The 27,250-nt window shown below is 44.1% G+C and overlaps 1 protein-coding gene across 1 annotated transcript in view; it reads right to left on the reverse strand.

The window, feature by feature from the left end:
• The window catches only part of LOC107124203 (protein-cysteine N-palmitoyltransferase HHAT-like), a gene marked incomplete at its 5' end in the record, with an annotated part of 219,545 nt that overhangs the window by 133,464 nt on the left and 58,831 nt on the right, over positions 1–27,250 (reverse strand). The window contains one exon of the mRNA XM_015427598.1: positions 25,064–25,099. Within this exon, the coding sequence (XP_015283084.1) occupies positions 25,064–25,099 (36 nt within the window). The remainder of the gene's footprint in view (positions 1–25,063; positions 25,100–27,250) is intronic.

Raw genomic sequence — 27,250 nt, forward strand, 5'->3', positions numbered from 1 at the left:
TTGGTATGTTATTTCTGGTCACCAGTTTTTTCTTCGGCGCCCTCCGTCCTCTCCCAGCCATAATATCAACAAGAAGTAAGTTTTCCAAAACAAGACAAAAGTTATGCGATTTAATCCTGCTTTGTATACTTTAGCAGTTTTTGCATTCGCTTAACTTCTTATGCGCTTCTTTTAGCTTAAAGTCTTTTTATTTCTGATTTAAAACCGTTTTTAAAGTTTACTCAAAAGAGGGGGGGTGCTTGAATTCCTCTCCCCCAGCGCTTCAAACTTAGTTGCTTCTAATTACTACCAAGGTTCAGTTCGCTTTTTTCACCTGAGCTTTGCTTAACTCACAGTCTAAGTTTAAGCGTTTTGCCACTTAGACACGTCCCATCTCACTCTGATGGAGATGTGCCGAGACCTGGCTGACGGCAGGGGTCTGAGTTCGTCCCAGACCTCCCTTGAGTCTCTGTAGGAGACCCCCAGCCTGGGGAGCTGAGGAGAGCCTCTTCCAAGGTGACGACCAAGGAATTGAGGGTCACCTTCCCCAAAAGGTACCGTTGCCGCAGAGCCAGTATGGCACCCAGAGACGACTGCCGGAGCAAGTGATCATGATCAAACTTCTAAAAATGCTTCCAAAAGATCATCACTGCTACCAACATTTTTTAAAAGCTGTTTTTAAAGAACTGTCATAGTTTTTGTTAATATAATGTTCAACACACACCATCTACTTGGTAGTAATTCTTCTTTCAAGAGTGTCCATATCAGAGCTCAAGAGCTTGTTCTATCGGAAGGAAAAACCACACATTTTTTCATTATTCTGCACCAGGAAAAGTACCCTCATTGCCTTATCAATAAAGAAAACACGGAGAAAATTGGCACTGAATGTGACCGTGTCAGTCCTTAACACCACCTCAGGAATGCTACCATACAAGGGGCCACCTGATACAACAAATGTCCCCAAAAACCTTTTTCCTATGAATAACCTTTCTTTCAGTGGTGTAGTTTAGTAACATTCCCATTCCTGTCCCAAACCTGCATATTTTAACTTTGACATTTTAGTGCCATCTGTCACTTAAAAGCCCAATCTGTTAAACTGTCAAATTTATTCCAAATCCTACATACATCAGCCAAGTCACTTGATTATCCTGTCATGAATAGGGCCCTAATTTCTCCTTTGCCTCAAACCCTGGGTAATAGCTCACACCTGTCTGATGTGGGTGTGAATCTCTCCTAATTAGAATGGCAGTCTTTCACACCCACATTGTTCATATGGTAATGATTACCAATGGTTAAACCCATAAAAATAACTGGAGTGTGGGACATGAGATTTCCTACACTGTGTGTTTACAGGGCTGCTCCTGAAATACCTGCAATAGAAACAAGTGACCCATTCACACTTTCCAAAGTGAGGACATTTGCTATTTGGCCACAGCTCTCCTTGCACATGTCTACGTCAGTGCTTACAATGTCTGTATGTGCTTGCTGCTTCAAATATCAATTCACATGTGACAAACCCCCTTGATGCAAAACACATGAATCAGTTCCCAACATCCTTCCTTTCTCACTTCTATGAACAGTAAAAACAGAGACCTGATGAGCCGAATAGAAAATCTCATTTAAGAGCAAGTTCTGAATTATTGTCAATCAATGTATTCACACTACAAAGCAATGTGGCACTTGAAGTTAATTTTCCAAAGGGCACAGCACTTTTATAAATATACACCGACATATGCTATTTTTAAACACCGTTTCTGAATCTGAAGGTACACTGGGCTCAAACTAAACGGCTTGTGTTTCTCCATGCTGCCACAAGGTAATGTTATGTAGCCTTCAGTGTTGGAAACACCCACCTAAAATGTAAGACTTTCTTGATGCAGCAAGCACGTAAGATTTGGGAAAGAAAGCTGAACTGCTGGCCTGACAACCTGCCACTTCCTATCTTCAAGCTTACAGCTGATGAGCAGGCACAGATGGAAACTATGTGAAAGGTCTGTGAAAGGAATCCCAATCCACCCTATTTAGCTTGGTAGAAAAACAGGAGTTGTGATAATTTAGAAAAGCTCTGGAAGTACAATCCAAAGAAAGAAACAAGGAGTAGGAAAGATGCAGTATCCTATCATTTCAACAGCTTCCTACACTGGATACTTACCTAGCAGAAACCTCCAGCAAAGTACATGCTGGCTCTCCAGTTCTGGGTCTGTGACATATTATACTCTACATGATGAGAGATAATGCACTAGTACATGAATGCGTGTTTCAGTGTACAAAAAACAACAACCAACACCTGAGGCAAACAGTTCAGATGCCAACATTTTAATGTTTACTCTAGCCTGCAACGATGACAGAAGTTGTTACAGTGCTAGTGTATTTTAATGTTTTATGGCACTGAACTGGCATAGCATTAATATCCTCATCTTACTACATTATTTTAAAGCTTACCACCTGCCTTATTCTGAGTTCAAGGCAGCCTACAATCATTTATGATAAACACAGAAGAATACAACCAACTAATTTATAAATCGAAATGTTCAGTAACAACTGGTAAATTAATTCTCTTCCCTCCAAGTATACATAGAAGCAAACAGAACAAAAACCCATCCAATTTGGCTTCTTTTAAAGGGAACTTCTCCAGGCTTGTTGGCAACCCTAGGAAGCTGCCAAGAAAAAAATAACTGATACTTTATTAAGTATTTGGCAGTTAAAGTTATAGCAGAAGAGCAAAGAAGCTGTAGAGGAGAAAACATCATCTTGTCGATTTCATTGTATGTGATCATTTTAGCTTCCTTTTGGGCAAAATGACCCCAACGTATGGATGAGGTGGCATGAAACACAATAGGGCAAGTGGCCTAATCAAAGTTAAGGAATATGCGGCTATAGAGGGCTGTAAACAAACCTTTATCATTTTTGCCCTCACTCCCTGGGGGTCAATTTGACCCAATTTTTTAATTAAGGGTTAGACGGTGGCTCTCACCCAGGGGAGACGGTGGCTCTCACCCAGCTTGCCCCTCCTGGGTTCTTGGCTCTACACCAATCATGGACTAGGGGGTGGGGGGAGGAGTGGCTATGTTGATTCGGGAAGCTTACTCCTTCAGGGTGCTCCCGTCGTTGGAGATCACGGGCCTTGAGTGTGTTGGCCTGGTATGGGAAGCTGAGAAGAGTATGGTGATTTGGCTAGTGTACCGACCGCCTAACGCACCGGCCAATAGCCTACCAGTCCTGATGGAGGCCGTATCAGGCTGGGCATTGGAACACCCTAGGCTAATAGTCTTGGGTGATTTCAACTTTCATGCTGATGACGCGGCTTCCACTCAGGTGGTGGACCTGGTGTCGTCCATGGTGGTGCTGGGACTCTCCCAACATGTGACGACCCCCACTCACCAGGCTGGACACACGCTTGATTTGATCTTTGCGACTGGGGTTACAGTGGACCGGATTACTGCTTCGGCAGTACCATGGTTGGATGACCATGCTCTGAGGGCTCGTCTGAACATTCCGCCCCAACCCCGTTTAGGCGGCGAGCGCATTTTAGCTCACCTGTGGAGCCAAATGGACCTGGTGTGGCTCCAAATGACTCTGCAGGATCTGAGGCCCCCTGGTGGCTTGTTGGATGAGCTTGTGGAGGACTGACATAGCTGGCTCTCTGCAGCCATCAACGAGATTGCTCCCTGGTGCCCTCTGTGCCCTCACTCTAGGCTTGCCCCCTGGTTTACCCAGGAGTTGCGGGTTATGAAGCGAGAGCTAAGATGGTTAGAGAGACGGTGGCGTCATGCTCGTGACGAAGCAACAAGAACATCTTATAGGACGTTTATGAGATCCTATGAGATGGCAGTCAAGGCCGCAAAAAAGGAGTTTTATGCGGCTACGATTGCATCCGCTAGCTCACGCCCGACCCAATTATTTAGAACAATTCGGACTATAACAGCCCTGCCACAGAGCAGACCAAATGCTAGGGAATTGGACATTGGCTGTGAGGCATTTGCGAGCTATTTTGTGGATAAAGTCTTGGTGCTCCGCCGCAACCTCCCCGCCACACTTGAAACAGTGAGTGAACTTGAGGCCCCTTGCACGTCTTCAATGCCAGCTTTGGATTCCTTCGGACCGCTCAGCCTGGAGGAAGTTGACAGACTGCTCATGACTGTACGCCCAACCTCATGCACCTTTGATCCATGCCCTTCTTGGCTGATCAAAGCTGGCCACGAGGGGTTTCAAGGTGCCCTACGGGAGATTATCAACAAGTCCCTCAGCGAGGGACAGTTCCCTGGGGCACTCAAGGAGGCGATGGTCCGCCCTATCCTGAAAAAAACATCTTTGGATCTGGCCAAATTGGTAAACTATCGGCCGGTTTCCAATTTGCTCTATTTGGGCAAATTAATAGAGAGGGCAGCAGTGATACAGTTGCAGGGCTAACTGGATGACACTTCCGTATTAGATCCCTACCAGTCCAGCTTTCGCCCGGGACACGGGACGGAGACAGCACTGGTCGCCCTTACTGACAACCTTCGGAGACATCTGGACTGGGGTGGTGTGGCGGTGCTGGTGTTGTTAGATTTGTCGGCTGCATTTGACACGGTCGACCACCAGTTACTGACCCGCCGCCTTGCTGACATGGGGATACAGGGACTTGCCTTGCAGTGGCTCATTTCCTTTCTCCAAGGTCGGGGACAAAGGGTGGTGCTTGGGGAGCAGCAGTCCCGAAGGCACCTGCTTGAGTGTGGTGTGCCGCAAGGGACAGTGCTGTCCCCAATGTTATTTAACATCTATATGCGCCCCCTTGCCCAGAGGTATGGGCTGGGTTGTCATCAGTATGCTGATGACACCCAGCTCTATCTGATGTTGGGTGGCCAGTCAGACTCCAGACCGGAAGGTCTGAACCAGGCCCTGCATGCCGTGGCTGGTTGGTTTAGGTTGAGCCGGCTGAAGCTAAATCCGTCGAAGACGGAGGTCCTGTGCCTGAGTTGGAGCAGTCTGGGGTTGGGGCTCCTGCTTCCGACCTTCGACGGGGCGCCATTGGTGCCTGCGTCGGTGGTTGGGAGTTTGAGAGTGCTCCTGGACCCCTCCTTAACAATGGAGGCCCAGGTAGCAGCCACTGCCAAGTCGACCTTTTACCATCTTCAGCTGGTATGGCGATTGGCCCCCTTCCTCGACCAGGACGACCTGGCTACAGTGATCCATGCGACGATCACCTCAAGGCTAGACTACTGTAACGCTCTCTACATGGGGCTGCCCCTCTCACAAATCTGGAGGCTGCAGCTAGTGCAGAATGCCGCGGCCAGGCTGTTGATGTGTCTCCCTGTGCTGAAGGCATTGCACTGACTGCCAATAGCATACCGAATTCACTTCAAGGTGCTGGTGCTCACCTTTAAAGCCCTATATGGCCAGGGTCCAAGATGCCTGAGGGACCGCCTTTCCCCATATATATTCCAGAGAGGACTACGGTCGGGGTCACAACATCGACTAGTTATTCCAGGCCCCAGGGATGCCAGGCTTGCTGTGACCAGGGCTAGGGCCTTTTCAGTGGCGGCTCCTCACTGGTGGAATGAGCTCCTGGAGGAGATCAGAGCCCTGCGGGATCTTGTGCAGTTCCGCAGGGTCTGTAAGACGGAGCTCTTCCACCAGGCTTTTAATTAGGAGCTGCCACCACTACCACCACTACCATCAATGCCCACAATTAACATCTGTGGTGTAAGGCCAGCCTAACTGACATCGTATTTACCATCTTGTGGAGTCCAGAGACTGAGATCCTTAGGTGCACCTTTACATGGCACGACATTGTGATTTAATACTATGAGCACTTTAATTTTAAATTGTTTAATTATTTAACTGTTTTAACTGTTTAACTGTTCAATTGTTTTTAACGGTCTATGATTCTGGCACACTATGCAAACACTGTTAGCCACCCTGAGCCTGCTTGCGGGGAGGGCGGGCTATAAATGTAATAATAAAATAAATAAATAAAATAAATTAGGTAAAAACTGTTAGTAAGAAAAAGCTCCACAAAACAGCATGGTTTTGTGCCCATGTGAAACACCAACAACCATGTCTTCTGCATATCTTCTGATAACTCACTGAGTGAGATTGGAGCTGGTATGGAGAAGTCTCAGCTAAAACTTGACCCAGCTGTTGTAACAATTGTTAAAAATCTCTTCACTCTCTACACCAGGGGTATCAAACATAATGCCCGGGGGCCGTAACCGGCCAGTCCAGGGCTCTTATGCAGCCTGTGAGCAACTGATGCCAGGGAGGGAGTGCTGGAGGGGAGTGGGTGGAGCCACTCCATTGTAGCTTCAGCACGGCAGAACAGCCTTGTCTGCAGCAGTCAAGTATCGTGGGAGCATCTACCCCACGCTGCACTGCTGCCTCTCCAACCCACCTTATGTGGGTTTTCCTCTGCACCCCTCTCCCAAACCACAGGGCCTTGCGGTGAGGATACATCAACTTGGAGCTAACCAGCTGCTGTCCTTTATACAGTTTCTATTTCTGGTACCTGACATTACGTTTTATGGCCCGGGCCATCAAAGTTACATTTACGTCAGATCCGGCCCTCATAACAAATGAGTTTGACACCTCTGCTCTGCAGTCCTGCAATTTAGACATTGGCTTGGATGGTAGGAGTCTACGTGTGGTAGAGAGTATTCCATCCCCTTTCCCATTCAGGCAATGGCATGTGTATGCTCAACTGGCAAAATTCTTCCTCCGCAAAAAAGAGGAAACTGCCAATCTGGCATCTGAAGGGAATGAACAATCAACACGTTATGTTGAAGGCGAGAGAGACACAATCACTGCACCACCAGTAAAGACTCTCAATATTCAAGTAAACATCTGATCTGAGTTTATGTAGGATGCAGCACAATATTCAGGCACTGAGGGACATCTGAACGATGAGCTTTGAAAAGCTATGTTATTTACTTAGTCAATCTTCATGCTGCCTTTTGCCCACTAAAGGCAAAGATGGTCACCTGGATTATTATGCAGTTAAAATACAGAAATATCTTCTTGCGAATGGCCAAGTGTACCACAGCTTTTCTATACAGAGAACAGGATCTGTCTACTACTGATCACTAACCATTAAAGCATTATGGAAAATTGCTTCCTCCACTAAGTAATGGCAGTGACTGACAAGCAGTATTATTCACTCCCAACAGGCAGTGAAACTGCTCCAAAGTGCCCCACTAACTTCCTGCCATCAGCTACAGCTGCTGAAGCACAAACTTCCTTATAAAGTTGGCAAAATTTGGCACAACTGCATAATTCCAAGATGCCAGGTGCTTGTATATAAATATTTAATTGGTACCTTTTTGTTTTGCAGCAACAGCCCAAAAAGGCACAGATGGAGTGAACTGAAACTCAATTATAAATAAATGTTTTATGTAGAAAGAGGGAGAGAAAGATGGCACAGGCAAAACTTCCCTCACATTTCTAACAAATACAAGCATGCAACAACGTCTCTGCAGCTCCATTTTCATTCCCCCAATTGTTTGTTTAAAAGGCTCCAGACATGAACGTATGTGGCAATTAGATAGGACAATTTCCCCAAAACTGTATTGCTTGACAAATATTGTGAATGAGACAGTTGACAAAAAAGGAAGACGCTGTGCCCCTGTGTCAGCTACGGATTTTTGTGCTAACAATGGAGTTACTTCCAACATAAAACTGAATTATTTACACAGGCGTTTTTGTAGACAAAGGTTTTCCAGTTGCCTGAACTTCTTTTAATCTGTGTGATAAGTAGGTTTTTTTTATTTTATCCTAGCCTCTCAAAAAATCACTGTTACCTACCTGGACTCCCTTTTATGAGAAAAGTGGGCTAAAATGTCTTGAATAAACCAAAGTCTTAAATTTCCGTCATAACAGATGGCACAGGCAAAACTTCCCTCACATTTCTAACAAATACAAGCATGCAACAACGTCTCTACAGCTCCATTTTCAGTCCCCCAATTGTTTGTTTAAAAGGCTCCAGACATGAACGTATGTGGCAATTAGATAGGACAATTTCCCCAAAACTGTATTGCTTGACAAATATTGTGAATGAGACAGTTGACAAAAAAGGAAGACGCTGTGCCCCTGTGTCAGCTACGGATTTTTGTGCTAACAATGGAGTTACTTCCAACATAAAACTGAATTATTTACACAGGCGTTTTTGTAGACAAAGGTTTTCCAGTTGCCTGAACTTCTTTTAATCTGTGTGATAAGTAGGTTTTGTTTATTTTATCCTAGCCTCTCCAAAAATCACTGTTACCTACCTGGAAAAGTGGGCTAAAATGGGCCAAAATTGTCTTGAGTAAACCAAAGTCTTAAATTTCCGTCATAACCTCTAATGGCTCAGTCTAAGCAACAAAGGCTGCTCTGTTGTTTGGTTTGTTCCTCAGGACTTGGGAAGACAAGGCAATGCTGATGTGGCCAGTTGGTCTGTCTTCCTCATATCTAATTAAAGAATAAGGTAATACTCAAAGGAATAATTATGCAATTTATCAAAAGCTCAAAAAAACTCAAATCAAAAGGTTAAGAGTTTCACAGGTAAATTAGTTTTCAACTTTACAACAAACATTTCAGAACTATACAATTAGATCTTCAAATGAACAGACTAGTGTCAAACAATGCATGAACATCTGATGTTCGGATTTCAAATGCAAAAAAAATGTGACTCAAACTAAGCTTACATTATAAAGAAATGTTCCACCAAAATATTTTTATTTCATTATTTAGTTATTTATACCTTGCTTTTTCCTCAGTTAGGCCCCAAATCAGCATAGTATTTCATCCTTCCCTCTTCCATTTTTATGCTCACAACAAGAATCAGTTAAGCTGAGAAAGGTTACTGGTCCAAGGTCAGCCAGCAAACTTCCATGGCACAGTGGGGGAATCAAACCCGTTCCTCCCAGATCCTAGTCCCACTCTAACCATTATACCATCATCTTAGGTCCTTTTCGCTCCCCAGCAGGGGGTGGGAGGGAGCACTCCGGGAGTGCAGGGGCAGGGCGACATCACTGCACACAACATCCCCGGTGTGATGACATCACACAGAAGTGACATCATCATGCTGGGGATGCCACATGGTGACACTCTAGTATTTTGGGCAAAACTCTATGGTTACCAGTGGCAGATTAGAGCCCGCCAAATTGGGGGGATCTCCCGCTCCCACCTGGGGGCTGGCAACCCTACATTATCTGCAAAATATCTATTTATAAATACAAGGAAACCCTTGGTTGAGCATTTTCTGCTCCCCCCCCCAAAAAAAATGGTGTGTTTAATTCTGGGAGTGGACTACCTCTTCACTCACCACACCTTCAGGAGCCAAACACCTTCCCTACCTGGCTCATTGTTTGTACTGTTTCAGTTTCTGTTTCAGGATCTGCTCTCTCAAAAACAGTCAATCATTTTGATTCGAAAGGAGTGGTTCTCCATAGCAGCACATCCAAAGAATCACAGCTTCTTTCTTGAGGCTATCAGAAACCAAGAATCTGTATCCTCTTGGCCACCCTACCTGGGATGCCAAAAGCCTTTCTTGTGTCCCTTCTGTGATGCTCATTGCTTCTCTTGGGATACCAAATGCAAGCTACTATACATGCCAAAAAAGTCTGTCTCTGCAGCCTTTTGTAAATGAGAATTTAAACAGCATATAAAAAACCTGGCATCCTTTCCTCCCCTTCTGCTTGAGGTTTGACAGGGATGATTCCTTGAGTGAGCAGTACAACCCCTGGAAATCGCATCCCAACTGGATAGAAAACAAATAAGTCACAGTGTAACCATATGTCTTTCTTACGGAAATGATTCCCTCACTGAAACAAACAGAAAAACGCTAATGCGTACATTCAATAATGAATGGAACCAGGTATCTGCCATTTTTGAAAACAACAGTTAAATGAAAACAAAAAAAACACCCTGACAGGAGGACCAACTTACCCAGGTCCACTTTGTGACTGTGGGGCAAGGGGGCAAGCTGGGAAAAGGCTGCTCCAGCCTGGCCATGGCAATGATTTCCAGCTTTGCCACTGTTGCAAAAATCCTTCTGGGATGGGCCTGGCTGCATGGCTCCCTGCATCCGTTAATCACTGCCTTCTGGCTCGCCACTCCAGGTTTTCACCCAATACAGGGGTTGGGGAAGGGTTCCATCAGTCGACAGGCGGATTGCCCAACATCTGGACCCATGCCCTATGATGCGCCAATGCTCCATTCAGTTGTAACCAATAAAGATGTGGTCTGTTTTTACTCCACCCAGTTCTCTGAGTGTTCTTTGTCCCCTCCCCCCCGCCACCTCTCCCTGCCCCTAGGACTGCAATTTGCACACCCTTTAAAAGATATGCATACTTTAACAGGAAACATAGGGGTCACATTTGGACCAAACCTTCATCCTGTCCTATTCGCTGTGCCAAAGCAATGCTATTTCATAAGTAAGAAAAGCCGATATAAACTGTGCAAAACAGTCTAGTGTGCACAGCTTACCATTTCAGGATGACTGTAGATTTCAGAGTATTTTGGCATGGCCAGTGAAAAAGCAAGAAAGGAGAGTTGTGGTAGCAGAGAAGACAGACAAATGCGGTTCTGCCACAGATTCAACACTACATTGCACAAGATCAGGCGCACTGAATAGCCGCAGTGCTGGAATATGGCTGCTATGAAATCAAAAGAGAGACTAAAGTGACCTAGATAGCACACATACTTGTAAATAATCTCAGTAATGACTGTATTTGGACCTGGCAGTATGCTTTCAAATAACTTACTTGGGAACACAATGTACTAAGGCACTGCTATCAGGAAGGTGATACAAATCTTTTTTGATAAGGCTACCCTGTCTTCCACAATTAGCAGTTCTAACAATTAAAATGATGAAAGCTAAAGATGACAGTATATGCATCAGTAAAAAACTAAAGCTCATAAATATGCACTGTACTCAAAAGGGAAGACTGAACAACATAAAAACTAAGACACCACTTGAGATCTTTTCATGCTAAATTAGAGCCCTGCCACCAAACGTAGCAGTTCCATGAATTGGCTGCTCTGATACTGTCTCAAGTACAGATTTTATAGCTCCATGTTTTCTTGCCTGCTCTGGGTAGAATTTTGGACCCTAGAAAGCAAATTCAAATCACCACTCAGTCAAGTTCTTTCAGTCTTTCTGATACTTCAGACAGAAGAGATATCCTAGAGACTGAGAGTCTGCGACTGACCAGTGGGTTGCTCAGTAATCTTCATGATTAAATGGAGATTAGAGCATAACTCTTCCTATGGCAACATTCTACCTTCATTGTGGCAATATCATCAGCAACATTAAAAAGGCAATAAAGCAATTTCAGGGGGGGGGGAATGTACAGCATCAGCCTTTCAAATATACCGACACATGAAAGTTTAATGGCCAAGATATTAAGATTAAATTCTATTATCCTCTAACCAACATGCTGGAATTACACAATTGCAAGTTAACCTTTATCCATTTTTCCCATTAAAACCATGATATTGCATTTTATAGTATAAAATTATGCAAAAACAGAAAGAACTATTAATTTTGTCACTTTCTTTATTTCTCTTCTCTTTCAGGTAGGCTTCTGTGTCTCAGAAACACAGCGGTCAGAAGAAAAGTGCAGATGGCCAGACCACAGAGAACTGTCACAGCAAGAAAAACTGGCCAGGCTGATTTTGTCTGCCACATGGCTCCTTATTTTCTTGCTAGAATTCTCAAGGAAAAACAAAACAAAACAAAGCATCACCTTCCATTTCTGTCATACTGATGAAAGTTCAGAGAAAGTTTACTAGTCTCAAGTGATGAGTTCCTGTTCTTGCTTGCAAAAAGCAGAATAGCTGATGCACTAAGGAACTGTTATTGCTGCTTCAGAAGAAAGAAGAGTGAAGATATGAATAGCCAAGAGCCATTTTCCTCAAAGATTTAGAGCTCTCTGTACCATCCCCACCAATGTTCCCTCTAAGCTGCGGAGTCTTGTGAGCAATAATTCTACTCTGTGAGCTCCTGGCATTAAAGTCGTGAGCGAGCGATTTGGCTGCTGCATGAATTAGTCTGCTCTGGAGTCCTCCTTCCTGAGCTAAGACAAAAATGTGTGAGCCAGAGGCTAAAAAACTGTGAGCTAGCTCACACTAACTCAGCTTAGAGGGAACCCTGATCCCCACCCTACATGGTAGGTCAGTTCACACATGCATGGACATCATTTGGCTTCTGACTGTTTGACTGCTCAACAGTTATGGCAAGATGTATGAACTGACTCAGTCAAAAACCATTATGACTGAGATGAAGCGAGATTATTTGAAAGTTCTCTCATTGGTGTTTGATCTATTGTGGCTCACTGAAACACGATAGTGCAAACATCAAGAGATGAAATACACGGGGAGAAAAATCAAACAACCAAAACTCAAAGGAAGTTGCAATGTCAACAAAAAGAGAGTTTGCACACTGGCCGGAAGCCAAAAAGAGGGACCGCTGCACTTCACCCTTTACTAAGAAAACCAACATTAGATATATTGACACAGAAAATAAATGTAAGTCTGGTCTGCAGAATAGGTACTTTTCTTGAACCTTAAAAACAAAAACAGTAACAATGACACATTTAAGAAGAGTTCATAAATGCCCCACATTACAATGCTGGCTTTTTCGTCACCACCTGCAGTCCCTAGGTGGGCAGTAAAGAAGAGAAGCTGTCTTGGACTTCAGCATTCCTTTATGTCTGGTGTCCTGGTATAGGCTAGAAAAAAACAACAACTGCTGATATAAGGTAAGCTAACTCTGATGTGTGCTTGAGTACTAAGCCAGGAAAAGAACTGAAAAACACTAGGTTGGGAGTTAGTGAGGTACCTCTCTGTGTCAGCTGTCTTCTGTGCAGCTCAGACTTTAGTTTGACATTATCTTGTGCAAGGCATAGGATTAAGTGGCCTCTAAAATATTAATGCAAGGTTTCCCTCTGCTGGTAGCAATGTTGTTTCACAGGTACTTCACACGTAACTGCATGAAGACAACAATATGGCAGCCTCCCCAAACTACCACACTTGTAGCCACACTTTTGCAGCTTATTATTGCTGGCCAAGATGGTGTCCTTTCTCAAATTCAGTTTGCCAGCCATGTAGCAACATAACACTGTTTCAGTTTTCCCTTTTTGAGTAAGGCTGTTTGAGTAAGTGCAGGTTGTCACTCTGCGGATTCCTGAAGAATAAAGTATTTGGGATTCCTGTGGTACAGATGCTGATCTAGGTATGATGGCAAGTCTCCATTGGTAATCACACTTAACAATATAAATCTGGGGAGTTACAAGATTAACTGCATTCTGCTGACCTCTTTATAAACCTTAACTAGCAGATAGCAAAGGGCACTTGGATATACCGAGACAGAACCAAAGAACCTGGTGGCTCCAGAATAGACATTAGCCACTTATCATTTTCCAGATATATTTCATGAACTGCTTTTAATCTGTAAAGAGCATATGAAATCCTTCTATTTCAATTATTATTATTCACTTCATTTATACCCCACCATTCCCCCCAGTGGGAACCTACAGCATCTTACATCATTCTCCTCTCCATCACTTTATCCTCACTGCCAAGAGGGCAGGAACCTGCGACACAGTGTAGCTGAGGCACTAAAGGGCAGTGGGGCCGTGGCTCAGTAGCAGAGAATCAGCTTTTCATGCAGAAGTCTTAGGTTCAATCTACAGCATCTCTAGTTAAGAAGGCAGGTAACAGCTGGTTTGAAAGACCTCTTCCTGGAAACCTGGAGAGGCACTGCCAGTCAGAGTAGACTACACCGCTCTCTCTCTGTGTGTGTGTGTGTGTGTGTGTGTGTGTGTGTGTGTTCAGGGGCAGATTAAATGGAATGTAACTACAATAGCTGGATAGGTCAGAGTCTGGTGCTTTATTGTCAGAGGCATAGATTCAAGTCCCACGCCAGTCATCCTGAGATACATGAATCTTGTGGCACTGTCTTTGGAGACTAAGAACCATACCTAACTGGTTGGCCATACTTTGCATCCAGAGGTCCCTGGTATCTCTGTTTCATAAGATCTAGAGCAATGGGACTGGGAAGGACCCTGCCTACACCCTTGGAGACCACTGCTTCTGATAATAGATGAGTCAGAACCTTGAACACATCTAGCTGCCTTATACTGAGTCAGGAGGTTTGTCTGTCAAGGCTGGCACTGTCTACTCTGATTGGCAGTGTTTCTCCAGGTTTCCAGGAAGAGGTCTTTCACATCACCTCCTCCTTGATCCTTTTAACTGGAAATGTCAGGGATTTAACCTGGGGTCTTCTGCATGTAAAACAAATGCACTCTACCACTGAGCTATGATCCCACCTTAGATAACATAGCATGAAATAACCAAAAGGAGTTATGGAAAGAAAAGATGTGATGAAGAGAGAAGAAATCTTCAACATTCTCGCCCCATCTTCCTATGCTGATATAAAATCACAATATTCTAGACAATCCTTATCCCACAATCAGGTTTTATAATGAGTCAACACTCTGAAGGTTCAAATGCAGAATATAAAGGCTATTTAGCCGAAACAGATCACCATGTTCTTTTTCCCTTCTATGCACATTTTCTTTCTCCTCATGTCCACGTCAAACCCTCACCAACAGATGATTGTGCAAGTCTGACAAGCGTCTTTTTAAAGTGCGCTGAAAATGTACAAGCCCATGCTTATGAAATAATTGTGAAACCAATTGCCTGGCTTGACGGCATAGTAATGAGCTCTATGCCAATTGAATCCTAATCATTTGGAAGCATAAACTGTCTTGTCGTCTGCAAAGTCCAAATAAGAGACAAAAGAATATGAAACAAAATGAGGCAGACAAAAGGCGCTAGGCAGACAAGCAATTGCAAATAATTTAGTTGGGAACTGATACAGATTTTGTATGGCACCCATTTAATTGTACCCAAAAGGGGCCAAATAACTTTCAAGTAACTCTTCTTATAACTTCTGGAATACAGGCAAATTGACACAGTCTCAAACACCGTGCTCATAAGTTTTAAATTTGGCAGTCAGAAAACACAAAGTCTGCTATTGTAAATTATGTAAATTAAAGCATGTTTCCAAATCATTTGCAAGCATTGTTCTCACAGCAACATTTGGGCTGGTTCTCTTTTCCAAAATATAAAATGCTGAATGATGATGACACACATCCCTTATATTGTGTAGTGGGTTAGCCGCATGAAGGACGCAAACCGGCATGGTCCAATGCACGCTTTATTAGTACACAACAAGGGAGAGACTAACGGCCGGCTGGCCAACTATATACATCCTTGGGGCCACACCCCTGGGTCCCGTTGGTGGGTTTGAGTCTCCCGCCACGGTTCCCATTGGTTCCCCAGTGGAAGGACTAGGATCCTAGTCCTCATTGTTCTCCTAGAGTCAAGCTCTGGGGAGTTCGCTGGTCCCTGGTGGCGATCAGTGGACACAACACCTTAACATACTGAGGACACTAAGTGTATAAGAACAAGCTCTATGAAAGGGGGCAGACAAGTCTCACCATTCGAAGCCCCACCCAGTTCTTCTCTTAGGCCTGAGACTTTATTTACTCTGTTCCCTGCACTTCCAAGCTTTTTTTTAAAAATGAAGAATTAAAAACTATCAAAAAACCCTCCTATCAAACAAAAACTGGGAAATTCAGGAGACTGAAAACACCATAGCCTTTTAAAAATGACATTTCTGTGCACTGAAATAAAAATGTGGCAAGGGGTAACAGTCTTGAGTGAACTGGCTCCACCTCAATCTGTGTGTGATTACCATCATAGTATCGACATGTATACTGAACCTTCTTCATATGTATGTATATGTACTGTTTTTAAATTTGCTTTCTATTTTTTTCAATTGTTCATTGTTCTCAAGAGCAGTTCTCTCAAAGCTCTCTCAGCCCCACCTACTTCACAGGGTGTCTGTCGTGGGGAGGGGAAGGGAAGCAGACTGTAAGCTGCTCTGAGACTCCACGTGAAGGGCAGGGTATATTACTACTACTACTACTTCTTCGTCCCCCTCTTCCTCCATACCCTGCCAGGCAGACCTCTTGCCTAGAAATGTGTGTTTATGCAAAGGATATGTGTGTGTGTATACTTAAGTATGTATGCAGTTAAGAATGAAAAAAGTTCATAGTACACAAGTTCTTTGATAATTTAACATACAATTCAGCTGCTGGACAGGAGTTGATCCCCTATGCATTCCATACAAAATTTAATTATGAGTGTTCAGTTTCTGATATGAGCATATCATTTCTGATAATAGCTCACAACTGACAGCATAGTGCCCATTTCATTTCTTGCTTCTGATAGGTGTCGACGTCCATACTAAATGATAGTTCTAAAGTCCTGATGAAAATCAACTACTAGAGTGATTAAAATGCTAAAGAGCCTATACACAAACAAGGATTCTCAACGATGACACTGCACTAAAACCACCTTTGTAGAGTCAAGAAGAAGAGAAGAAGAGATTGGATTTATACCCCGCCCTTCACTACCAAAGGTGTCTGAAAGTGGCTTACAAACTCCTTTCCCTTCCCCTTCCCCTCCCCACAACACACACCCTGTGAGGTAGGTGGGGCTGAGAGAGTTCTGACAGAAACTGCTCTTTTTAAAGAACAGCTCTTATCAGAACTACGGCTTGTCAAGGTCATCCAGCCAGGTGCAAGTGGAGAATCAAACCCGGTTCTCCCAGATTAGAGTCCACACACTTAACTACTACACCAAACTGGCTCACAGATTCAAGCCACACAACAGCATACAACTCCATGGCCTGCCTACCCCTACTCTTTTATATACTCTGTGTTATTCTAGTTTACTGAGACCAAGGCATCAGATGCATGGAACAACTCAGACTTCTTCTCTAGAGTAACTTGAATAAAAGAGATGTAGCTCTGTAGTCTAGATCCATGAATATGAAAATTTGGAGATTCACACCTTTGGCTCCATCCAGTTTTTAAAAAATGCTTCCAAGCAGAGTGCTTAACAGAACAATCACATGTATGTCTACACTGAAGCCCAGGGAAATGTGCACAGTGCATTCTAAGTCACACGGTTTACAATGGAAATATTCCAAAGGATGTAACTGTTGAAAATGACACTACTCTATTTCATAGATATCTACTAAGATCTTAGGCTCAAAAAGACAAAGTATGAAGGGTTCCCCCATAAATCACACTGGGTTCATGGAAGCCCCAGACAACCCTTTGGACCTCCGCCACTGTCATTACAAAATTTCTTGAAATGCCCCAAGTAAGCTTCTGTTACCATTTACAGTAGCTTAAAAAAGCCTCTGCCCCAAAACAACTGGTTATAATTCACTAGGCATGGAAACACTCAAGCAAAATGGTATCTGCACCATGTTTAATCTTGGCTTTGCCACTCCAGCAGTTTTCAAAAGTTAAATGTTGTATTTACATAAAATTTACATAAAGATGCGCATGTGTTGATACAAGAACCTTGCCTTTATTTTCGCAACATGTTCACCAGCTAATTCCCTATATAGCAAACAGATTGCACCCAGCTTCTCTAAAACTGTGATTTCGATTTGACTCACTGGAGACTGTAAAGGGAAACTGGTAGCAGAAGAGAATTTACATCAACCATTGTTGTTTTCTGAATACAAAAATCATTTGAATCTACACCCCATGTGCCTGCAAGAAATAGGTTAACATAACGTATTAAGGGATCTGGATTACACTGATAGTTTAAATGTCTATAGAACTGAAAATATCAAACTTATTTTAGCCCAACTTGTAGGCAGGATGTTCCACTACTCAAACAGTTTAATCACAGCAGTCAAGCTGAGCCTGCATTTAGGTATCCACAGAAGCGGTAGTAATTCAAAATCTATACATTTGACTCACTTATTTTATCATGGGTTTTATTGTACTTATATCCAATTCTTTCTTCTCAACTAGGCTGATATGGGCCTCTTATCCACTGCTTCTCTTATCCAGGCACTGATATGGTCAAACGTGATCAGTTTTAACAGTATAGCACTAGGCATTTCCTGACCTTTCGGTGGAGAAACCTCTTATGGTTAGCCACTGTAATATATGTTCATGTTAGTGGCCACCTAGTGGTCAGTTTCAGATAGGTTTGTTTAGAATTCAGACTAGGCATGCTGCTGGGCAAGGTGAAAGGCCAACTCCTGCATCCTTTGTTTCCACAAGTGCAGGTACACATTCTGCCAAGACACCTTTGTTATCTGGAGCCCAACAGACAGCTGGTGCACTGCTGATGGCCCAGGAACATTCGCAGTTTCACTCTGCCATTCAAAAACAGCTCCCAAGGCTAGAGAAGTATTGGCATTATAGCCATGAACACTTTGCTTGGGGGAAAAAGACACATTTCTGATAGTTCTTTCCATTATGCCCTTTTAAAAAATGTTCCTTTCAGTTGCATAACATACCTCATAGGGGAGAGGAGAATGGGTAACAATGGTTACCACTCTCCAGGTGAGGGCTACAGATAACTCAAACATACAAATGCTCTTCAGGTAGCAGAGATCAGTCCCTCTGGAGAAAACAGTGGACTCTGTCATTAAACCCTGCTGAGGTCGCCACAGGAAACTGACACTGTTTGCCCAAAGCCAGAGCACTCTCCCAGAGCCTCTTTCTAGATCCCGTTGTATTTATTTCTGCAACGGGCATTATTTCTAGTATGTTATAAGTCATAAGCTAAAGGGGGAGATGTGTGACTTATGTTTACAAGTGGGAACCTGCAAGGATTTGCAGAAGGCATCTCACTTCCCTCTCTCCCACTATTTACCCCTCCCCTTTCATGAAAGCCACAATAGACTCTCCCCTTTTCCTGCTTCCTTCTCTCCTTCTAGGGATGCCAACCTCCAGGTGGGGGCTGGAGACTTCCTGGAATCACAACAGATCTCCCAGCTACAGAGATTAGTTCCCCTTAGGGTTGCCAGATCAAGGCTGGGAAATCCATGGAGATCTGGGAGTAAAGCCTTGGGAGGGAGAGATTTGGGGAGGGACGCAACCTCAGCAGGGTACAATGCCACAAAGTCCACCCTCCAAAGCAGCCATTTTCTCCAGGGCAACTGATCCCTGTCATTTGGAGAGCAGTTATCATTCCAGGTGATTGCTAGCCCCCACCTGGAGGTTGGCAACTCTAGTTCTCCTGAAGGAAAGGGCTGCTTTGGATGGCAGAGTCTATGGCATTATACCCCTCTGAGGTCCCTCCTCTCCTCAAACTCCACACTCCCCAGGCTTCCCCTTCACTTTCTAGGAATTTCCTAACCTCTTTTCCCTCCTCTTGGCAATCCCCATATCTTCTCCTTTACTCATTCTCTCCTCCATTCACCAACCTACCTTTTATCGTCCTCTCATCTTCAGCTATATTTACTATTTACTTCATTTATACCCCGCCTTTCTCCACAACTTCCATTATTCTCCTTTCTTCCTTTTTATCCACACAACAACTCTATAAGGTAGGTTAGGCTGAAGGTATGCAACTGATCCAAAATCACCCAGTGAGCTTCCAAAGCAAGGCAGGGATTTGAACCTGTGTCTCACAGATTCTACTCTGAAGCTCTAATCACTACACCACACTGGCTTTCATAGGATGGGTGCTGTCGAACAGTAGCAAGAAGCCAAGCCAAGTTAAACCATGCAGGTTGGGTGGTGTCAAGTCACCCAGAGGTTGCTTCCTGACCTCCTTAAACTCCACCACAAAATCTCCAGGAATTTCCCAACCTGGAGCTGGTAACACTAGGCCCAGGCCTGGCCACAATGAGTCTTCCCTCAAAGGTTAAAGGGTCCTGCCCACTCCCCCTGCCTTTTACTGACACAGCCAAGCCTGGAATACTGTGGTTGCCTAGCAACAGCTACTATAGGAATCTGTTGCTTAAAGCTACAGGTGCTCCTTTTATTATTTTTTTATTTCTTTTTAAACTGCCCAGTGTATTTTTTTTTTTTAAGATCTCAACATTTTTCTGCAAGCCTTGGGCCCTGTTCAGGTATGTAGAAAGTTGTATCTTGCTTGTTCACGATTCCAGTCACTGGATTTAAGTATCCAAAGATATCCAGATTTGCTGTTAGAATGTAAGATATTAGTTGCCACCTTGTGGCTAGGTGACAGATACCTTTAAGCATAAATCAGGCTTGGCATGCTCCCCAAGAGGGGAGGTGGGGCTTGTTTAGAGGCTTCCTAGGATGGATGCATGTCTGAGGCCTTCTGTACTGTGACTAAAATAAAGTAGATATACCCTTGCTTTGATGGTGCGGACTCCAGATATTACATTTAGTTAGAACAAAGGCTGCATTCAATTAACATAAATAAACCTCAGTTGTTCATTATGAGAATTAGACACGCTTTCTTTCTTCTCTCCATGCATTCCTGGAACACTGAAGACTTCCTGGTTCTAAAGTAAGCGCCACTGGTTGTGATGTTTGGGCTAAATGACAATCTGTGGTTTGTTCTCCTATTTGTAAACCAAGATGGGAATGGAACCTAGGGCTACCAGTCTTCAGGCAGGGCCTGGAGTTCTCCCATGTGCTACAACTGCTTCCCAGAGCAGTTTCCCTGGAGGAAATTGCAGCTTCAGAGAACAGACTCTACAGCAGCACTTGCCCACTGAGCTCTCTCTGCTCCCCAAACTCCACCCTCCCCTGGCACTGACCTCAATTTCCAGGAATTTCCCAAACTGGAGTTGGCAACCTTATCACAACCTTCTGGTTGGGTTATAGTGCAAAAAGCTAGCAAGTACATGAGGGGGGGGGGAAAGGGGCCACGGTGGCTCAGAGGTTAAGACACTGAGCTGCAGACCGGAAAGTCTGTAGTTCGGGAGTTCAAGACCCTAATGCCGAGTGACAGAGTGAGCTCCTGTCTCTTGTCCCAGCTCCTGCCAACCTAGCAGTTCGAAAGCAAGAAATTGCAAGTAGGTACCACTTCGGTGGGAAGGTAACAGCATTCCGTGCACCTTGGTGTTTAGTCATGCCGGCCACATGACCATGGAAACGTCTTCAAACAGCGCTGGCTCTTCAGCTTGGAAATGTAGATGAGCACCACCCCCTAGAGTTGGATTCGACTAGCTTTCAAGCAGGGGAAACCTTTACCTTTACTTACATGAAAATACAGGCAACTTGACAATGGCTTATCTCTATTAGAAAGAAAAAAACATATCCTATGGAAGTGGGGAAGCATATATACTTATTTCTTAAAATCCTACATAGAAAGAAGCTGATTTTTCAGTATGCTATATAACTCATAATGACTTTTCTCTGGCTAAACAGTGTGACTTACCAGAAGCCCCACCCACCCCATTTTTTGCCAGTTCTAGACACAAAACACTTAGCAACCCAACAGATGGTTCATTATCCAAATGCTGTTAGTCTTTGAGTAGTGTTGGAATAGGCAGGGCCCTGTGGGAGTGCCAATCCCAAACAGAGAATGATAACAAAGGATAACTAGGCTGGAACACACTCCCTCCTTTGTATCATTTGGCTCTAAAGGAGGGAGGAGAGGAAAAAAACCACCCTCTATTTAGCTTCTGTTTTTGTAAGCCAAAATCTACTTTCATATACAGGTGCTTTATTCTTGTGAAACAAAAAGGAAGATGAGTCAAAATACTTTTTGTGTTATTCTTTTTTTTAATGCTTTTATTAGATGAAGACAAACAGACAGATATAAAAGCACAATCTCCCATCCCATCATCCTTTAAACAACAATAAATACACAAACAAAACAGTGAATACTCAGACCAAGTGAATGATTTAGGAGCACCTGATGCTGCAATATTGTTGAAGCTTCAGAGACTGCATCAATAATCTAGATAGGATACCGCAGGGACTCATATAAGAGCAGGACACAATTATAACAAATGGTTTAAATGTATGTAAAGCATGTGTTAACGTTTCATTGTTAATGCTACATGCCATGTCATAATTTACACTTGAGTATGTAGCAGCTGTGCAACTCCAGCCTTTATTAGATTATCTGGGTCCATTTCAATCAAGATTCTAACCTGGACTGCATCCAAACAAGCACTATCAATATTGCAGTATCATTTTGCTAACAGAAGTCTTTTGTAACTAAATATATGAACAGCCCTGCTGGATCAGACCTAGGGTTGCCAGACCCCCTGATTTGGCGGGGATCACCCGCTTTTTTGGGGGGGGGTTCAACCTGCCACCAGGCAGCTGGCTGGCAGGGGAAGCCACGCTCCCAAGCCCAAACACCTGCAACCACCCCTCTCCCTTCTCTCCCGGGAGAGAGGAGAGAGAGGGGCGGCCTGTGCGCCTGATCTCCACTCAGAGATGGGGCAGGTGGGGGCCTCGCCTCTTGCTGCATGCACTTAAAAAGAACTCCTTTAAGTGCAGGCAGCCTGTGGGAAAGGGCCCCGCATGCCCGATCTCTGAGTGGCTCCCTTTACGTGCAGGCAGCCAGCAGGAAAGGGTCCCATGTGCCTGATCTCTGAGCAGAGATCAGGTGCACGAGGCCCTCCAGCTGCCTGCACTTAAAGGTAGCCCCTTTAAGTGCAGGCAGCCGGCCGGAAAGGGCCCCGTGCACCCGATATCCAAGCAGAGATCAGGCGCACGAGGCCCTCCAGCTGCCTGCACTTAAAGGGAGCCCCTTTAACTGCAGGCAGCCAGTGGGAAACGGCCCCATGCACCTGATCTCCCAGCAGCATTGCTGCTCAGAGATCGGGCGGGCGGGGCCCTCAGGCTGCGGCTTGCCGCCAGCAGGACTGTCCCCATGAGGGCGGGCCTTGGAGCTAGGATGTCCCCAATGTGACATCATCATGTTTTGGATACCCCGGCCCTCCGGGAACGCCCCCCAAAGTCCCCCGCTGGGGACGAAGATGGACCTGGCAACCCTAATCAGACTAGTGTTTCTTCTGGTCCAGAAACCTGTTTCACATAGTGAATAACCAGTTGCCCAGAAAAGCCAACAAACATGACAAAGAGACCAAAGGCCTTCTGTGATATTGCCCCCAAGCACTGGTATTCAGAGATTTGCTGCCTATAGCTCTGGAGGTTCTTTTTAGCCACCATAGCTAACCCCCTTTTAAAGCCATCTATTTACATGGCCGTCCTGCATAAATATTTTCTATTATCCATCCTAAATCTACTGCCCATAAACTTCACTGGGTGTTCTAGTATTACAGGGGCACTTTCTCTACCCCAGCTGGCTTGTCTGGTCCACACAGGACAATCCAGATGCAAATGACTGATGCTAAATTCTGATGAAGTGTGGATGCAAATGGGGTTTTGGAAATGAAACTCCCCTTGGTTGTCCTGATCCTATTTACACCAGAGTCACCTGGTAAAGATTCTGTGTTTATCATAGAGTCCAATTTCTCTATTAAATCAGGACTTTAAAATATGGGTGACTGTAGTGGTTTGTAGATTATGTAAACTGAAAGATAAATGTACTTGTAGAAAGTAAGAATTTGTAAAGGAAAGGCAAGTATCACATGATCTACAAGGCTGAATATTAATAGATACATTGTGGAAGAATTTAATTTAGCCACAGGTACCAGGTCAAGGATGTTCACTCTCCCCACTACTTTTTATTTTATGTCTGGAACTGGTAGCTCTTCAAATCATTGTAGAATGTTTATTGACTCCCCCCCCCCTTATTGATAACTTGTTTAGAAGCTGCTTACCTATTTCATTACTGATATATTTTTATTGATATTTTATTTGGAAGCCCGATTGAAAGGCAGCTTATAATTTTTTTAATAAATCAATAAAGCATATGGAGATGGCACCTCCAGCAACCCTTGAAAAGTATAACTGTGATGTAAAAGCAGCAAACAGCAGAATCCTGAGGAGGCCAGCAGGAGGCTGGCTCAAGCAGATACCAAGTCATCAAAGGGCAATGTCCAATGGAAGGAAATCAATTCTCCAAGAAACAAAGGTTAGTGGATACAATACCCCTGGCTCCTATCACTGAGGCCAGACTTGCTGTTCCAGTACCCCATAATACTCTACGGAGCTCCTCTCTAGTTGCAGAGTATACTTATTACCTAAGACAAATTATGGACATACATATGTGCACCAGGCCTTAGCAAAACCTATAGAAGATTGACCTGTCTCAAAAGAAATTACGTAGCCCAGTTTTCCAGATATGAAGGATCTTCTTAAAGTGAAAGGGCACTTTAGCTGTACTTCCTTTCTGAGCGACCCTCAGTGTAGTATCCATGGCACCTACCCAGAAGCAAAGAGCCAATCCTGGCTTACTTTCAACTCATTTGAGCAGGATGCTGCTTCCATTATAGGAAGATGCTTGCATTGCGACCTCCCAGTATTTTGTAACTGGCTCCATCCATGGTAGCCATTTTGTGGTGCTTCCCATTCCCTCTTCTAAAAATTCCCAAAATGGTCATGGGCTTAACATGATTGGAGATTCTTAATCTACAGTATTCCAGGGAGGCATAGTTTTGAATTAATGAGCAAATCACCTCAATTTTAAAACATCATTCCAACCTCCAATCCCAAAATTTTTCCTTTATCATCATTTATCATTCCAGAATTTGAATGATGTTTGTGCATTCCCCCCTTCTTTCTTTAAAATTAAAATTATGTTGAGAGAACAACAGCTTTCTACATTTTATTTTAAATTTCTCCTATGGAAAGGATTTTTTGTGCCACTAGTTTTCAGCACTAAATAAATAAATCTTGCTGCGACAGTCAGATTAGAGACTCTGAAATGTAATTTGCTGCCTGGTGTAGTTGATGTTCTAGGCCTTCAGTGCTGTGCACATATACATTACAAGAAGGCCCACTGCATAAAACGGAATTTACCATGCACAAATTTGCACTGCAACTTACATGTGGGTTCAATTTTATAAAGATTTTGCAAAATCAGGAATGCACACACATTTTAGATGTTTTGTGACCAAAAACGGACCCCCTCCCCAGCCAGCATTCCCACTTAAATAATCATAAAACAAGCCATCACAGGTACTGCAATACCAATCCAGTGCTAAGCACTAAGTTTCTATAGTGGCACAGAACTCCTGGTTTGTCCTAAGTTACTTTATGCCTTTGGCTTCAATGGACATAGAATGGTGTAACTCTCTTTAGGATAGCACTGTGACTTAGGAGAAGAATCCTGAAATGAACCTGATGTACCACAGAATCCAATGGTAAATAATACAGCATTGACTTACCTGATAAGAAAATGATGCAGTCCAACATCAAAACTCCTGCAAAAAACAGACAGAAATAAAAAGAAAATATATCTTAAGATGTATGCATACGGGACTAGAAAACATAATCAAATGCTTTTAAGATTATTAGCCAGCAAAAAATAAATATTTTCATGAATAGCATAGGGAAGCCATGAAAGCACTTCCAGAGAAAGATGCTCCCCCAATCGGTATAAGCACGCAATATTTTGTCTGCTTTAGGATACCCTTGCTCAAAACAAATACAAAGTACAACAAAAAAAATCATAATTTGTGGGGGGTGGATTTCTGGAACAGGTTCCATATCACTATTATGGAGTATTCAGGTACCCCAATACTTTTTTGGGATTCTGATACTTTTTAAAAATTCTGAATTTCTTTGGGTCCCTTTTTCTCTATGGTGGGTACTCTTTCCAGGATCTGGAGTGACTGTTTTGCAATCAAATTACACCAAAACTGCAGGAACCCTAGTCCTGCTTGTCCACTAAAGACCACCCAAGTTTCAAGTAAACTGGATCAAGGGGTCCAATTTTATGAGCCCCTAGCCAACCTACCTATTTCCATTGTATCCAGGGGTTGGGGTGGGGTGGAATTCAATGCTTTCTCCAGGGCAGATAAGCCAGTAGCAAAACACGCAAGAGTAACCACTGGTCAAAAGCCTTCACATGCAAACAGAACCAACAAGCTCAAGAGAACCAATGTCAAACCAGAGAATCCCAGCAGAACTCTCGGGCCATGGGGGCAAGCCCACAACTGCCAGTATCAAATCAGATAATCCAAGCCAAACCAGCTTGAGTAAGGGACACTGTTACAAGCCCACCAGAACTAATGTCAAACCACAGAACCCAGGGACAATGTAGCTAGACCAACAGGAGCAATGCCACATCACAGAAGCAGAGCCATACAAACCAGGCAAGCTAGTACAAAGGCAGTCAGCCAGATCTGGGGAGACACTGACACACTGTTAAAATACAGTTAAAAACATACAATTCAATCAAAAACACATAAACAACACTAGAAGGAGGGCCAATAACCATTATTAGGGATATGCCAGATGAAGCAAAAAAGTCTTCATCTGCAGGTAAAAGACACCAATAGAGGGAGATAGATGAATCTCCGGGGGGGGGGGGAGTTCCAAAGAAGGCCCTTTCATGGGTCACCACCCATCTAGCTTCAGATGGCAGGGGCAACCACAGCAGAGCCTCCAAGGATGACTGGAGTGAGTAGTTAAGTTCATATGGGAGAAGGCGGTCCTTAAGATATGTTGGTCCCAGGCTATACAGGGCTTTAAAGGTCAATACCAGCATCTTGAATTCAGCCCAGAAGCCATTTGGAAACCAGTGTAGATGGAGAACAAGACTGGAGTGATATGGTCCCTATGACTCACTCCAGTCAACACTCTGGCTATGGCATTCTGTACCAATTGTAGCTTCCGGGCAGTCTTCAAGGGCAGCCCTATGTAGAACCCATTGCATTAACCTTATCTAGATGTTACTAGGGCATACACCACAGTGGCATGGTCTTTTCCATCCAGGGAGGGCCACAGCTGACTCGCCAGCCAAAACTGCGGAAAGACATTAAAACCTATCTCAGAAGGCAGGGCTCCTGAAGCAGGACCTCTGAAGATGACCACAGGGATTGGGCAGGTTCATAAGGGAGTGGGCCAGGACCAGAAAGGCAGCCTTATTCCCCTGAAGCATTCAGGTCAAGGGAATGACAAGACCCAGGCTTACAGTGTCAGACAAGAACATGTTGGCAAGCTCCTTAAAAGGCTCAGCAACCCTCACCATCTGGGAGAGAGACAGACCCCCCCCCATCCCTGCCGATCCATCCACGAATTGCTTCTCAATGGCATCAGAGACACTGGCTGCTGTATGTGCCTAGTCCAGTATCAGAGCGTGGAGCAAAGCTTGGCAACACCTGGCCCAGCAGCCCCTCTCACCCTGCCAAGCGCTGGTTGCTCCATCTTTACTCAGAACATCTTTGGGTTGCCACCAGTACACAACCAATGAGAGCTACATGTGTGATAAGCGAAGGCAGGTCCCAATGTCAAATGTGAAAGCAGCCCCACCAGGCTTCCTGTGCCCTTGAAGAAGCATCATTTGGTGGTGATCCTTCAAATGGTTCCTGAGCCTGGTTGTGGAGAGTTAACCCAGATCTTTCCCTTGA

The sequence above is a fragment of the Gekko japonicus genome, unplaced genomic scaffold (assembly GCF_001447785.1).
Source record: "Gekko japonicus isolate JY-2015 unplaced genomic scaffold, Gekko_japonicus_V1.1 scaffold45, whole genome shotgun sequence".
NCBI classification, from domain to species: Eukaryota; Metazoa; Chordata; class Lepidosauria; order Squamata; family Gekkonidae; genus Gekko; species Gekko japonicus.